Source organism: Cynocephalus volans, chromosome 11 (assembly GCF_027409185.1).
Source record: "Cynocephalus volans isolate mCynVol1 chromosome 11, mCynVol1.pri, whole genome shotgun sequence".
In the NCBI taxonomy this organism is placed as follows: domain Eukaryota; kingdom Metazoa; phylum Chordata; class Mammalia; order Dermoptera; family Cynocephalidae; genus Cynocephalus; species Cynocephalus volans.
The window spans coordinates 123,042-140,284 of record NC_084470.1 but is presented as its reverse complement, the minus strand read 5'-3'; the positions used below and the strand labels follow the sequence as shown (position 1 = coordinate 140,284).

The following is a 17,243-nucleotide window of genomic DNA, read 5'->3' as shown; positions in this document are numbered from 1 at the left end:
TGACATAATAAGGTCTGAACTTTATGAACAAGTGAAATAGTCTCACGGTCTATCAATAAATGATCTCTAAAGAGGACCCATCAAGTGCTAGAATCAATCCCTTTCTATTTTAAAGAAAAGAATCTATCAGGTAAACCATTTTCATGATATCTTCAACAGCTTTCAAAGGATCTCTCAGTAGAAATACTAAATAAAAATGATTGATGGTGCTAATTAGGCTTCTTATACCCTTCCTTTCCAATAAAAGTCATATTTTAAATTTCTTTTAATATTAACATTCACACTACAATTTCTCTTGTCATTTTTTACTAAAATCACTTGCCATTGTTTTGTAAAACTTCTAAAGAATTCTCTAATATTCTAATAAAACTGTGTTAAATTTAATGACTTACTGCAAACAGCCCACTTTCACTGCTACAGGAAGGTGGGGAAGTTGAGTGGCCCACTTCAATGTCACATCCTGATAAATATGCAACATGTTATTATGGTTTCCAATCAAAGTATTTATTGTTCCTTCAGAAACTGTAGGTTGAAGATACAAAAAGAGAATTATAAGAAAACAGTCATTTGCAAAAGTATATCCTATCTCTTTTAGGGGATTTATGACACAAACTAATTCTAATATCTTGATTTTAATGCGCAAACATTTTAAGTAATAAAACATTATTTTTCAACTGTAAGATACCAATATCAAAAAGAAACAGCTCATTTTACAGAGTTGAAACTGTAACTAGATAATGGCCAGCATTTTTGTATTTCATCTAGAAAGCATGAATTTCATTAATATATGACACATTTAAGCTAATGTTTTACTGAGCATTCACTACAGATAAGTCACTCTATTAGACATCACTACTCTGCTTATAAAAGAGTCCGATGTTCTCTTGGAAGCATCTTGAACGGCTGCATTATGGAAAGCATTAATGTATGCTGGAGGCCAATTCTACAAGCCATGTTGTACAAAGTAAATGACTGACAAAACCAAATGTGTGCTTTATATCAAACTTCTATTCAAACTTTGAAAGTTAAAATTTCCATTCCATGTCCGGGATTAAACTATTTTCCTACATGTTTAAAAGATGTGTACGAGGATGGCTTTTTCTGATGTATATAACATAGCCTTGACATATGGAGCAGATAAAAGAAAATCTTTCTACTCACCTGAGCAATATGGGAGAAAACAACTTGGACTACAATCAAGCTTCTTCATGAATCGCATTTGCCCATTATCCTTAAGGCAAAAAAAGTTTCTCTCACCAAGAACAAAAACAGATGCTGCTGACTGATTGAAAGAGACAATACATACATCCACGGCTTGCTCTCCAATATTTAGAGTCCAATCCGCCTGCAAAGCAAAACTCAAGATCAATTTAGTTGCTAAAAACAGAGTATTTCAGTCATTTTCACACCAATACAAATTTTAAAATTGCTGTACAACAAAGCAAAAATATAAAGATTGGCTAATCTTCTTCATTTACTTTTTTTTTTTTCCTGTGAGTGTAATTGTAATATTCTATAGACTCTAGCAAGTGTTACTCCATTTCTTACAAGATGATATTACTGGTTCAAAAATACACACACAAAAAAGGTATCTGCTTCCTTGAAAAACTCCCATAAGAAAGCTATTGTCTCTCTCTCTCTCTCTCTCTCTCTCTCTCTCTCTCTCTCTCTCTCTCCTCTCTCTGCTTCTACCATCTTGCAATGTGAGACCCCAGGGTCACTGTCGCCACCACCAGATGGCCTCAGAAACTGTGAGCAAATAAATTTCATTTTCTTTATAAATTTAAAAAAAAAAAAAAAAGAAAGCTATTGTGTTTACTTCGCATATCAAATTTAATAATCCGTAATCCTCTACACATACTAATACAGAATAATATATAATAATACAGAACCCTCGACACATAAGAGCTACTCCAGGGCATCTTCATGCCTCTGGAACATGGTCATTGTTCAACGCTTCTTAAAATAATGAATGAATGAATGAACAATGTAATATGGGCATGTAAAAGAAGAGCTTTGCAGAATTCATATTACATGCAATTAATATTTCTAAATCAGTAAAATGCAAAATAAAAGATAACATTGGTTGGCAGGAATATATTACATATGGCAATAACAGTGAGATGGCTTCATCAAAAAAAAGTCTGGACAGAGAGAAAATAAGACTGCCATCAAAGTTAGGTTATAATCAACAAATAAGGGTTGAATTAGAGATATGAAAAGCTGCATTAGAGACACAGATGGATTTCTGGTCATCAAGACATAATTTTAGGTACTACTTTAGGTATTAAAATATCTGAAGAAGTTATGAAATCCAAATGGGGCTCATCAGAAAGGCAAATACTGCCAGTGTGTCCATATAAGAACAATCTCTAGGAGGGAGACAGTGCAGTGAACACACATCAGACTATCTTAAGTTGGACCAGAATTCAACACTAAGAATTCATTCGACTGCCATTTGGTTCAAGTATGGCTTACCTACATAAAAAGATTCCCCTGGACATAAGTAAGATATGAATGTCGGCCCACGGCAGTTATATTTCCCATTACATTGGAATAGGCTACCATTCTAACATTATATATCGGTGTCTGTAGTTCAGGCTGATGTGTGCCTGACCCTGAGAGATGATTAATTCTGAGTAAACAGACAAATCAAGTTTCAGATGCCACAGTCTGAGATCCAGCCACGAAATATTTTCAATTCACTAGGTACTAAGTGCCACTCTCTGTGACCTCCCTTTAGGGAAACACACCACATTCTGAATTAATGAGTTTCATAAAACCTACAAGTTTACAAGAACGATAGTAAAAAAATTCTTCCACTTCCAACCAAGATGGAGTAATAGGGGAAGGACTTACCATTCCACCTGAAACAAGCACAAAATGGACAAAATATATGACACAACAGTTTGCAAGACACTGGACATCAGACAACAAAGGACAGTGACCCTTTAAGGACAGAAAACAAATGAGGTAAGTGGTATAATTGCTCCAGCCTTGAGAGTTTTCAGGCCATGGCACAGGGAAGGAAAACCTAAGCAGAGGACAGCAGACTCCCTGAATCGAGGAGATGGACACACAGAGTCCGTAGAAACCAAGACAGTTAGACTTCACAGGACAGCATTCCAAAGAGGAGAAAGCTGCAGAAAAACAGAACTCTGGAGAGCTGGAGAGAGTTCTCCTTGAATATTCAGCTGAGTACTTAGCACATTCACGTTTAGGAAACTACCCAAGGCCAGGGAAAGAACTACCCAGAAGGATTAGAGGTAACAGTGCCCAGCGTTCACACACAGCGTGAAACACTACCTATGCTAACCATGCAGACTGAAACCCTCATTATTCTGAGGGATCTTGCCTCAGGAGTAGGCAATAAGCAGCCCTACAATGAGCTCCACTCTGGTCCCATCTAACAAGTCTTAAAAATTAGACCCAAAAAGATCAAACTGTTTCCAAGAAACTTAACTGTGTCCCAAGGCTAAGCTCAAGAACAGTTATAGGAATACAAAAAATATCTAGCACCCAACAAAGTCAAACTGACTATATCTGGCATCTAATAAAAAATTTTTTAATTACCAAGCATGCAAAGAAACAGGAAAATGTGATCCACAATGAAGAGATAAATAAATCAAAGGAAACTGACCCAAAACTGATACAGATGTTAGAATTAGAAAAGAAAGACATTAAAACAAGCATTATAACTGTATTCTATATCAAAAAGTTAAGCAGATACCTGGAAGATATAAAAAACACTCAAACTGAATTTGCAGAGATGAAAACTATATTGAATGGGAATTAATACCAGATTAGACATACAAAAAAAGATTAGTGACCTTAAAAACACAGCAATAGAAATTATCCCAAATGAAACAGCAAGAAAAAACGATGTATAAAAAATGAAAAGAAAACCTGTGAGCTGTAGGACAACTTCAAGTGGCCTAAATGTACGTATAATTGGAGTCCCCAAAGGAAAGGAGAAAAAGAGAAGGCAGAAAAGAATATTTAAAAAATTAATGGCTAAAAATTTCCCAAATTGTATAAAAACTATAAATTCTCAGTAGCAAGCAGCTCAACAAAACCTAAGCACAAAAAAAGAAAGAAAGAAAAGTACATATCATAATCTAATTGCTCAAAATAAATAAGAAAAAAGTCTAAAAAGAGGGGGAAAAAAACATCATGAACAAAGATAAGGCACTATGAACAAAGAGGAACAAACATAAGGATGAAAGCAGATTTCTCATCAGAAACAACGCAAACAAGGCGAGTGGAGCTTGAAACACTGGGGGAGGAAGTCTGCAACCTAAAATTCTACACCCAGCGAAAAGATTGTTAAACACGGAGACAAAAATATCACCAGCAGAACCACACTCACAGAAACGTGAAAGGAAGTTCTGCAGGACAGAAAATGGCATTCGATGGAAATATGGGCTATATAATTTAAGGAAGAGCACCAGAAATGGTAGTTACATGGGTAAACATATATTACTTTTCTTCTAATTAAAATCTCATTAAAAGATAATTGGGTATTTTAACAAAAATAATTACAGTGTAATATGGGTTCACAGCATATATAAAAATAAAATATATGACACTAGCATAAAGGCTGGAATGTGAGAAATAGAAGCACTGTTCTTATGTATGTAAAATATCACCTGAAAGTAGAGTGTATATGCTAAAGATACATACTGTAAACCCTACAGCAACCACTAAAATAACAAAACAAAGAGTTAATAGCTAATAAGCCAACAAAGATAAAATGGAATCATAAAAACTATTGATTAAATCTGAAAGAAAGTGGAAAAAGAGGGAAAAGTTAACAAAGAACAGAGGACAAACAGAAATCAAATGGTCAGTAGACAAACTTAACCTAACTGTATCAATAATCACATGAAATGTAAAAAATTAATTAAAAGGCAGAGTATAACATACTAAATAAAAAAGCAAGACCCAAATATATGCTGCTTACAAAACATGTACTTTAAATATAAAGACACAACCAGGTTAAAAGTAAAAAGATAGAAAAAAGTGCCAGAATAACCCTAATCAAAAGAAAACTGAGTGGCTATATTACCAACAGATTAAGGAGGTTTCAGAGCAAAGAATATTATCAGACAAAAGGATAAAGAAGGTCATTTCATAATGAAGAGGAGGTGAGCTCATCAGGAGACATAACAATCTTAAATGTTTATGGAGCTAATAACAGAATTCAAAATACCTGAAGCAAAAACCTGACAAAATTCTAAGCAGAAACAGATAAATCTACAATTTCATTCAGAGATTTCAACGCCCCACTCTCAATGACTGATAGAAACTAGTCGAAAACTAACAAGGGTACAGACGTGTAGCGCACTCCACCCAGCAACAGCAAAGGTGCACACTGAACATTTACCGAGATAGACCGTATTTTAGGCCATGAGACAAATCTCAAGAGATCTACAGGAATTCAAGCCACACAAAGTGTTTTTCTGACCACAAAGGACTTAATTAGAAATCACCAAATAGTGAAAAGGTAGTTCTGAGTCACACAGAAAGCTGTTGACTATCTTCTCACAACTGCCTTATTAAAAGCATTCCAGTGGGGAAGTTCTGTTCCTTCGGCTCTGCGATGAATTTAATAATGTTTTGTGGTATCACAGTCCTGTCAACTGACTGCCATGTAATAAAAGGAAGTTTTCTACTATTTCTTACCCTATTCGTTAACTAAAAAAGAATGGGAAACCACTCAACTCTAATGCAGCCTTTAGAACACAACCTCAGAATACGGTGTGGAGTAGTATCGATAAGTAACTGCACGTGGACGAGGAAAGGATGACCCAGCAAGAAGAAAAACCACACACGGATGCCCAGAACCAAGAAGAGCCACGGGGGACTTGGAACAATGAGGAGCCTCCTGCGGCCGGAGTGCAGACTACAGGGGACAAATGCAGGAGGCGATCAAAGGACAATGCGATCAACATTATCACTGTCACCTTCATCATCCAGACATATTGCTAAGTACTTTATATGTATTTACCTAATGACAACATTATAAAATAGATATTACCGCCTGTTTGCAAACAAGGAAAGTGAGATATAGTAAAGTTAACAAACTTGCTCAAACTCGCTCAAAAAAGAGATCCGTATAGCTCTCAAGATCTATCTGATTCCAAAGCCTATGCTTTAACTATTATTACCATGCTCCTTCCAAATTCTTTGCAAAACAATGTCATACTTGCATTAGTTGTGCTCTTTCACCTTTTACCAGCATCTAGAAAATATATCATCATTTCATTCTTGACTCTTTCCATGTTATCCTTCCTTTCTACCATCTCCCTTAACTTCTGTATCCTAATACAGAAAATTCTGCATAGTCTTTTCTAATATTCTTATTTTGTTAGTATTCTAAATTCCACGGTATTTCTCCATTCAGTTTCTTTCATGTGTGTTCTCAAATTCTCCTCACTGTTTCTATCACAATTTTCAGTTCCTTCTATTTTTTCCTTTGCTGTCTATGGAAGTTCTCAGGATAAGGAAGAGTTCACAATCATCATCTGTTCACCCACCAATTTCCATTAATCAGAGAATTCATCATTTACATTTTTTTTTTCAAACTACTTTTCAAGTTATCAAACTTCCACCTCTGTGTTTGAGCTAATTCTATTCTTGTGGGCTGTGAATTTTTATCTTTTACTTATAAACTTGGTCACATGACTATCAGAAGCAAAATGTTTAATGAATTTATGGCCAAAAAATTTCTAGATTTTATTAAAATCTATAAATTCACGGACACAAGAAGCTCAAAAAATCCTGAGCTCAAAACAAAAGAACGAAAAGTACACATCATAGTCTAATTGCTCAAAACAAGTGGTAAGAGAAAATCTGAAAAGCAGCCAGAGAAAAAAGACATTTCAAACAGAGGAACGTAATGTACATAATTTTGCCTACAAAAGGGTATTTTTCAATTTTTCTCCTTTTATTATGTTAGTTTATAATAACTTCAGTTAAAAGTGACCCCATCCAAATATCTATACTTGTAGTGGTACAGCTCTATAATCTGATACGTTGTGACCGTGACCAGGCATGTGTCGCCGCTGCTCAACAATAGCCAACCAAATTCTTAGATCATTGATACAATAATAACATAGAAAAGAGAAAGGACTGAAATATATATTTTTTTAAAATTTTTTTCCCCAGGAATTCTTATTCTTAACAAACATCCATGATTAGATATGGCATCACTAAAATTTTTATATACTAAAAAAGGCCTTACAACTAGTCTTTTTCCAGAACCGAGTTTTTGCTGTTCACTCTCCTGCCTTTTATCTGCATCTGTGGCAAAAGCAAGTACTTGATACCTGTATGAAAGATATAAAAGAAATTGTAAGTAACTTTATAATTAAAAAGTATAAATTATTTTAAATGTTAAAAGCACATAATCTATAAACGTTATGAACCACTTTTTCCTGGGTCTTAAAAACTGTAAAATTTATGATTGAATTCTTGTTGCATGATACTGTGACATGAGACTATGTAAAACGGTCATGATAAAGAAATTATAACCATATGTCCCAATTATTCACTATTGGGAAAATAATTCTACCAAGTATCAAACAGAACTGAATTTTGGCAAATTAATCATCTGGTGCCTTAGCTTCCCCGTCTAAAAATGGGAATAATAATCTGTAACTCAAACATTGTTAAAAGGATTAAAAAATAAATTATAAAAACTTCCTAGTACAGTATCTGGTATATATTAGGTGCCAAAGTATTGATAGAAGGATTGACAAAGAGACAGATACAGATTTATATATAGATAGAGATCACTCACCTAATAGTTTATCTGTTATGTAATAAATTCTCAGTAATGAACATTATGGACATTGTGACCTTCTATAAGTATTTTACAGCTTCAATTTCAACAGTAACATTCAGCTCAAATCAATCTTAAGAACAATATAAATATCATTCAATCTAGAAATGACTAATTTAGCCAATAAAGTTGAAATTCCTGTTGGTTAGAGCACAACCTTGTAACACCAAGGTCAAGGGTTCAGTTCTCATACCAGCCAGCTGCCAAAAAAAAAGAAGCTGAAATTCCTATATTTCCAATTAATTAATGGTATATTTTTAGTGTAATAATCCGACTCTAAATGAAGACACTTCAGGCTACAAGTTTGACTCCTTTCCCTCCTACTGAATCAAAACTCTTTGTATCATTCCTCCATAGCTAAGAGGAAAATTAAAAAATAGATAATATATATGAGAAAGATATCTGAGAGTAAAAAAACTGGGGATCAGAATAAATTAAGGCAATGTGGAATACCCAAACAAGCACTGAAATGTACAGTGGTATTCAAATGCCATATACCAGCTCTAAAACCACCCTGTCTCAATCAGGAGTAATTCATTTGTAAAAAACCTCCCATCTCAATTGGATACAGAATGACTACGAATTTAAGACACACTTTGCAAGGCACAGAAGCTGATAAGAAATTTACAATGGGGTATTAAAAAAAATCAGTCTTATAGTTAATATGAAAACTTCATGTATATGAATTTCATTTACTGCTTAAACATATAGTAGGGATCTAATACAAGCATTAACAATGCAAAAAACTACTACGTGATCTATACTCATCAGGAGCTCCCAAACTGAGATTCATATGCAGACACCTAAGTTTAACTCAGAGTGCCCAGTGCTAACAGAAAGTGCGCACACAGTACCAATGGAACACGGTGACAGAAACAAGTAACTGGGGTGGAGCAGACATGCTCATGGTAGAGCATCAGGAGGAGAAAGCTAGATTTTAAAGAACGAGTGAAAATTCATCATGATGGTAAAGAGGGAAATGCGTTATGGCAGAGCAAATAGCACATGCAAAGGCATGCAGTGGTAAAAAAAAAAAAAAAGACATGAAAGGCCATGACAGGAGTTTAGGAGAGATGCGTGCGGGGAGGAATGAGTCATGAGACTCACAAGGTAGGAGGGAGAAGATCTCAGCCTTGTAAAACCATGCTAAAGAATTCCATAGCCAACTGCAGCAAATGTCTCTGTACCATCTGAGACTGACCTTCAAAATCCCAAAGTCTCCAAAAGTGCCAAATGATTAGACCTCACATTGCAACCTCCAAACAGTATTGTTTTCCTATTCCCAGTTCACAGTAACAAAAATAGTATGCTCTGGTAACTAGAACATCTGAGAGCTGGTCCTGCTATGGATCTAACCTCAGGCAATTAATTACATAGGTGGTTCATTTCTTGCAGACAACAACCTACCAGAGGATGATAAGGATATTAATGAGAGTACTGCAAAAATCCAAAGCTCCATGAGCTGTTTGAAGCTTCTTATATGACTACAATGAGTTATTATTTCATCTGAGGAATAAGTGAGCTCCTCAAGTGGCCTCATTAACATTAAAACAGCAGGCAGACAGACACACAGCCAAAATTGACTCCTGATTTCCAAACCCAGACCGTTTCTCTTCCTGGAAGACAACTCAGAAGAGTATTTTATTACTTAAATGTAACTGACAATAAATTTAGATGATGACAAATTTATAATAGCATCTATTTTATGGTTCTTCCTCTTAACTGTGACCAATAATGTACATAAAAATCCATTTCCAAAACCAAATAATTCCAAGCAGACTTGGAAATTCTAAAATAAAAAAATAACACTTAGATCTTTTTTTCCCTACCACTCAAGTGTATAGTGATATAAGCTAAAGAATAATATCTCCTTGTTGGGACTGCTGAAAGAATAATCAGGCTCAAAGTAATAAGATTTTATGAAAGAGTGTCATACATGTTTCTCAGAGCAGAAAGGTGCTAATCACAAATTCAGCCAGTCCAGGTGAACGGTGGTGCTTTTTGACCCAGTAGCCATAAATGCTTAACAGGTCCTATGACGCACCAATGACAAACTCAACCATGTAATTTAGTGCTCTTTCATTTCACATCATAAAAACAGCAGCAAGTAACTAAAGTATGGATTGAGGTGTCACAGAGCACAAAAGTAAACCCTCTGAAATCAATTTCTTTTCAAATGAAACATAGTTGTCACCTCAAAGGAGGTTTTAGAACCTTGATATTTAACCAGGAAAACTAGTAGAAATGGAAGCTCTGGATACAGAGCATTATTACGTTCATTTCAGCTCTAGCTAAAACATTCTTGATTATGCCAGGGAGAACCATTTTCATTGAAAGATGTTAGTAACAAAACAGAAGCTTTCTTTACGCACTTTTGACTCCATCGAGTTCCTGTTAAACACTGACTCTCAGCAACGTACAGTGCTAGGCACTTCAGGGGGCACAAAACTCCTGCCATCAAGGAGCATGGAGCCCGTCAGGGAGAAATGCAAACGAGCAAATATTCAGTATCAGTGAAAGCATATAATAACAAACTTAAGGGAAGCACTGAAAAACTACCCTGTGAATAGAGAAGGAGGAGATATTGTTTACATCTGGGTCAAGGAGGAGCTGAAGAGGAGCAAGAGACTTCTAGACATAATTTTCATATGCAGGGAAGGAAGGAAGAGCATTTTAGACATAGGAATAGCACGAGCAAAAGAGGAGAGATAGAGGAGCCCTTAACATGGAAGGAAAACAAAAACATTTCAATTTGGCCAGAGCCAAAGACCCGTGATGAACACAACCTTCTTTTTAAAATAGTCAAATAAATTCAACAATACATTTTAAAATACTTATGTGAAACCGATTATTTACTAAGCGATGCATTAGGAGCTACTGCAGGTGTGCTGGGGAGGTGTACAGCAGACAGGAAGAGAGAAAATAAACTCGTGGCAGGTACACTCCTTGAGGGAGCCCCACTCAACTCTTATCTAAAGGTCCCACCTGAGGCCTTCTCAGCACCCTGTGCAAAGCTCTGCTGTAGCCTACACCAAAATAAACAGAAATAGCGGACTGACTTACTGCCTCCAAACTTGCTCAAATACTACTTGAGGCCAAGACACAGGTCTTAAATAAGTGCATTTCCAGTGCCTTGCACAGCGTGTGGCATACAGAAACCTCTTGGAAAATGTTTGCTAAATGAATGATTGAATGAATGAATGAACAAACACAATTATTTGGTCAGTGAACAGATGTTTAAGACAGATTTTGCTCTCAGGATCTTGATAATGCAAGACATTCTGGAACATTTCAGCACAAGTGAAGAAGGCAATATATCATAATTGGGCAAAAATCAGTGATTTAGGCAATATGAAGGAGATGAAAAAAGGAGGACAGGTAAACCAGTTAACTTTAAAAGTCCTTTCCAAACCTGAAAGTCCACTCATAGAGGTAGAATGGGACTGGATTATAAAAAAGCACTGAATGTCAATGTAAGAAAGTTTAGATATTTTAATGGGAAATGAAAATTACTCTGGCTTAAAGAGGTGTTTTAAAAGGATGGATATGAGAAGGGCCCTTCAAAGTCTTGATTAAAGGTAAAAAAAAATCAAAAACAAAAAAAAAACCCCAGAAATCCGAAAAGATATAGGCCTGAAGCAATGAGGAGGAAAAGCAGGGGCTAAACAAGTGAATTAAAGACAGAAAGGGAAGGGTCTTCTGACTAAATAATTCTGACAAGAAAAGGGGAAAAAAAGAAAAAAGGTGACCCAAAGTTTGGACACACGTAGCCCAGAGAACAGTGGTACCAAAGACCTTCCCTCACCCCCAAAAAAGGGCAAACCATTGTCTTATTTCAAAAGAAAAACATGGAAAAGTGCATCCCTGCGTTGGAATCACCTGGAGGGTCAACTTACAGGGATGGTTTCTGAGTCTTATCCCCAAACCCATTAAATCAAAATCTAGGGGATTAGGGACTGGGGATCTGTAAATGTGCATTCCAGAACAGGCTGCCCGGGTGATGCTTAGGCACACTACAGTGAGAGACCCACAGCCCTCACTAGTTCCTCTTTGAACACAATCAAGCTGGGTTTAAAGTAATTAAGCATCAATATCAAAAATGACAATGAATTATGTCTTAAAGCCTATTCTATTAACTGATTATAGATAGATTTAATGAAGCCTCAAAAGAACAGACCTACAGCTTTCATGCTTTCTCCCATCCTAAATTGTACCAGTGATTATCATTTAATTTAATCTACTAAACTTGAAATCATATGTAAGTACAGCACAAGACTTAAACCCTCTCAGTTATCGTCATTTCACAATAATCATATGTCCCATGCATTTTTACCACTATAAAAGATCCACATAATGGATAAAGTGTGTATTTTTTAGCCTAGACGGAGATGAATTTAATAAGTTGGTATGTTGGAGAACAACCAGAGCTAAAATACTGTGGGCTTCTGTGAGATTAAACTCACACATTCAGGAAACCTACACATTGCGTCCTCATCCAATCACTCCTGTAGTTATTACCAAATTAATTCCTATGCACATATTTCAAAGAGTAATTCATGGAGCATTCAAAACTCTGTACTGTGACCCTAGCATAGTGCGACTTGGCAGGAGGTAAAGCACAGAACTGAGTGGAAAGCTGAAAAGCAGATCTCCTCAATATTGCTTAGGTTTTGCAGGCTTGAGTAAATTGTACAGACATTTTACTCAGCCTCTCAAAATAAATATAATATTCTATTTGTTACCAGTAGCAATGCTACAATTCATTCATCTCCTTTGGACAAGAGCCACTGGAGTTATAGAAGGAATATAACTTGATAATACACTGCTTTCAGCAGTTAACTTCTGCTTAGTCACAAACATTCGCTTACTTTGAGTTTTAAACAACAGATGGCTTAATGATCATTCATAAAAAGTAGATTCCCTCTTATGAAGGGAAAACTGCATTCACTTGCTATATACACAATATTGGAACTTGAAGACAAAAATTTACAGCTGTTGCCTGATGAATTTATAGTTTTTTCTCGCCTTGGGAAAAATGTAGCCAAAAATTATGCTGAAAAGCTATGGTGATGTGTTGCTTAGATCTTTAAAGTTCTAAAGTTGCCATCAGTAAGATAACAACAAAGTTACTGAAGATATTGAAACTCTCCAAGTCTATTTTTTCTCCCAGCATGAATTTCTTTCCTTTCCCCATTCTCTCTGCCAGCAAAAAACGCACTCTCCAAAAGATCAAAACCTGAAATTTTATTGAAATTATCTAGTGGAAGAGAAAAGGGTCTCTCTCAAACACAATTCACCAAGATCAATAATAATTTACAGCAAAAAATATACACTGCTTTCATAGGGCATTTTCATACTTCACTTCTACTACGAATTATTCTTTTAAAAAATGATTAACAGTCACAACACTTGTATTTCTAGCTAGTATTTTTCCTATGTCCTCATAACAAACTTGTCAAAATAAGCATTATTACCTCTTTTAGAGCCAGGATAAGAACACTAACCATCAAACCGCTGTGAGTAGCAAAATCAGGGTTCCAACCCCGGTCTGTCTCTCTAAACACCTCCTCCCAAAACACTGTACATACTGCCTTTCAAACATTTTAAGATACGTAAATGATATGCTCTAAGTCACTACAAGCACACTTTGTCTAAGAAACCATCTCTTTTTCATTGGTAATATTCAAGCTCTTTGTGGAAAAGAACCAGCAACAAACACACCAAAAAATCATGATTCCAAAAATTTAACATCCAGACTTACTTGTAACTTTCCACTTGTCGGCAGGAAGAGACAGTGATGAAGGAATCCGTACGGGAACTGTAAGCAAGAGGGCCAGGCAGAAGAGAACCAGGGAGAAATCTCCCAAAAGCATAGCTTTCCTGCTCAAACACCATCAGCATCCCATCCATAGACTGGATACAAATTAAATCTCGACCTAAATAAGAATTAGAGGAAATTAGGGGACCCATTCTTTTTATAAATATATTTTAATTTATCACTATCCACCACAAATATGTCATAGTTAATTTTTTCCCTAAGGGGCAAAATAGGTAAATTTTTAAATTACTAACCAACAAAGCTATCATATTATTGATATTAGTATACATATTCATTCATTCATTCATTCACTCACTCATTCATTTATTTATTTTAAAGATGACCAGTAAGGTGATCTTAACCCCCGACTTGGTGTTGTCAGCACCAGGCTCTCCCAAGTGAGCCAACGGGCCATCCCTATATAGGAATCCGAACCTGTGACCCCCTAGTGCTATCAACACCACACTCTCCCAAGTGAGCCACGGGGCGCCCCTTCCAATTTTTAAATTATTCAGAAGACATCTATAACTTTAAGATATTTATTTTTATTAACTATGTGCTAACGTCTCTTAGATTAAGATAGTCCCTGAGAACAATCATGACTCTTTGTAAGATACCATCTTATCCAAATCCAGAAATATAACAAAAGCTGTCCTTCGTGGAACTATTTCTCTTCCTCATAGTATGTCCAGTCTCATTCTATCAAATGACAGACATCAGTCAAACAAAGCAGACCAAATCCACACGCATATCTTATGTACCAGTTTTGTACAAATCAGAGCGTGAAGCAGTGCTGGGAGTAAAAAATACTAATACTGAGAAATACTAATCCCTGATTGCCCTAAAGTATAGTTTGCTTTTTAGGTATCTTATACTATCAGTCTATCAGTATTAACTATGAAATTCGTAGCTCTTAAAATATACTGAAAAGATGATAATGATGATCATTTCTAGGATACAGTACAGTATCCCTAATCTGAGAAAGATCTAGTGACTATAACTTTTCATGTTCTGCTAGTGTGATCAGTATATCCTACAACGTATCACATAGTGAAAAACTATGTCAGAGAAAAATTAAGCTACTCATCAAGGGAATAAAGAAAAGGTCAATCCTCTCATCTGGCATCACTAGCCCATACTTAACCATATCCTGTACTAACTATCCCATATAGTTATTTGGATATCAAGTGATAATCTTAAGTTACTTGGATATTGTCACTTGGATATCAGTGACAATCTTATGTATAGTATACTTAAATGTTAAAGAGTAACTTTGCTCAAAAAGAAATCAAATTACATAGGAATAGATATTATTTTTGTATCTGATTGAAGACAATCACATCACCAGACAATTTTTAAAAAGAAAATATATTACCAAAGTAGTTTTTAAAAAGAGAAAACAAACTGAGGTTTTGGAGTACTTACCACTGCAACATACTCTAGCCCATCTTGACTGATACAATAGGTTTATCAACATTAAATAGTCTGAGAGATGCTTCAGATGGACATTCCTTCAGCAAATGAATGTTTATTAACCACATATCTGAACCATTCAGGGATCTCTTTAGAGAGATAAGGATTGTTCATACTAATGCTGTTTGAAAAGTATTCTCCTGATGATCAGATTCTTTTATGATGCATGGTAGGTTTTGCAGTTACTGTTTTAAGTTTTGATTTTTAATCTAAGCCATATCCATTTTGTTATTAAAGGTTTCCAGAAAACAGTGTGAATTCATATGCATGCTATGCATATGCTCGTGCTGTATGTGTGTATTCACAGAGACATGTTCAGACAAAGTACCTCATTTAGCTACTGGGCAATCCCACATGTCTGCACTCAGAAAAGATGAATAAGTATAAAAATGCCTCTAAGTAGGTGAAACAGATGCTGCAAGGTCTTTGTAATGAAAAATCACACAAAGTTTTTAGAGGTAGGATTCCCAGGTCTCACTCAAGGCAACAATTCTTATTTTACGTATGGTTCTAACAACCGTAGTTTTTATAAACATGTTACTGATATTCCTGGAGCTTCGGTCTCCTCATTTGTAAAATGAGTATAAGAGCTCCAAGGTTATCAACTAATCTTCCACAAAGGTGCCAAGAATACACAATGGGGAAAGAACAGTCTCTTCAATAAATGGTGCTGGGAAAACTGGATAGCAATATGCAAAAAAATGAAATTGGATCCTTATCTTACACCATACACAAAAATCCATTCAAAGTGGATTAAAGACTGAAACTATAAAACTCTTACAAGAAAACATATGGAAAGAGCTCCATGCCATTGGTCTTGGCAATGATTTTTTGGATAGGACACCAAAAGCACAGGCAGCAAAAGCAAAAATAAACAAGCGGGACTACATCAAACTAAAAAGTTTCTGCACAGCAAAGGAAACAACAAAATGGAAAGACAACATATGGTATGGGATAAAATATTTGCAAACCATATATCTTAAAGGGATTAGCCTTCAAAACATATAAGAAATTCACACAAATCAATAGCAAAAAACAAATAACTCGGTTAAACGGTGGGCAAAAGACCTAAGCAGACATTTTTCCAGAGAAGACGTACAAATGACCAACAGGTACACGAAAAGATGCCCAGCATCACTAACCATCAGGGAAATGCAAATCAAAACCACAATGAGACATCAACTCACACGTGTTAGAAATAAAGAAGGAAATCCTATCATTTGCAACAACTTGAACCTAGAGAACATCGTGCTAAATGTAACAAGCCAGACAAAGACGACAAATACCACATGATCTCACTTATACATGGAATTTTAAAAAGTCAAACTGATAGAAACAGTAAAAGGGTGGTTACCAGGGTTTGGGAGTGGGGAAAATGAGGAGATGTTAGTCAAAGGGACAAACTTGCAGGTAGAAGATGAATGAGTTCTGGAGACCTAATGTACAGCATGGTGACTGTAGTGAATAATAATGTATCGTATACTTGAAATTTGCTGAGAGAGTAGATCAAAAGTGTTCTCACCACACACACACACACACACACACACACACACACACACAGAGGAACCACGTGAGATGATGGATATGTTAATTAACTTGATTGTGATAATCATTTCACAATGTAAACACATCAAAATATCACATTGCACACCTTGAATATATATAATTTTTATTTGTCAACTGTACCTCAATAAAGCTGAAAAAAAAAGAGTCCCAAAGTTAGAGATAAGACATCAAAATCCCTAACACTGTATAGTAGATATAAGGCACGATAGATTATAGCATTATTATGAGTTATTATTTGGGAAAGGAAAGTAGCAAATTAGAAAACAGGTGAAGATACTGTCATCTGTGAGCAGTGACAGCTCATGCTCTAACAAAAAGGAAGAAAACAGAACATCTATAAAATATATCACAAATAATTCAGAAAAGAACATCACTCGGGGCTCATTACTGTAGGAGCAATTTTTAGCCCTATATATCTCAAAAAAGGAAATGTCATATTATAATATGTTAGGAGTTATTAAGTACATTTAATATAGTTTGGTATAGCTCAGTCATTTGCAAAAAGAACTTGTGGCAGAGATGCTAACCGCTCTCCCCAAC

The 17,243-nt window shown here is 35.6% G+C and overlaps 1 protein-coding gene across 6 annotated transcripts in view; it reads right to left on the bottom strand.

The window, feature by feature from the left end:
* The window catches only part of BBS9 (Bardet-Biedl syndrome 9), a 445,357-nt gene that overhangs the window by 327,311 nt on the left and 100,803 nt on the right, over nucleotides 1-17,243 (bottom strand). For all 6 annotated transcript variants that reach the window (XM_063113569.1, XM_063113571.1, XM_063113574.1 and 3 more), the window contains exons 6-9: nucleotides 13,608-13,782; nucleotides 7,247-7,331; nucleotides 1,162-1,345; nucleotides 393-522 (exon numbers count right to left, since the gene is read on the bottom strand). In XM_063113569.1, coding sequence (XP_062969639.1) covers nucleotides 393-522; nucleotides 1,162-1,345; nucleotides 7,247-7,331; nucleotides 13,608-13,782 — 574 coding nt within the window. The remainder of the gene's footprint in view (nucleotides 1-392; nucleotides 523-1,161; nucleotides 1,346-7,246; nucleotides 7,332-13,607; nucleotides 13,783-17,243) is intronic.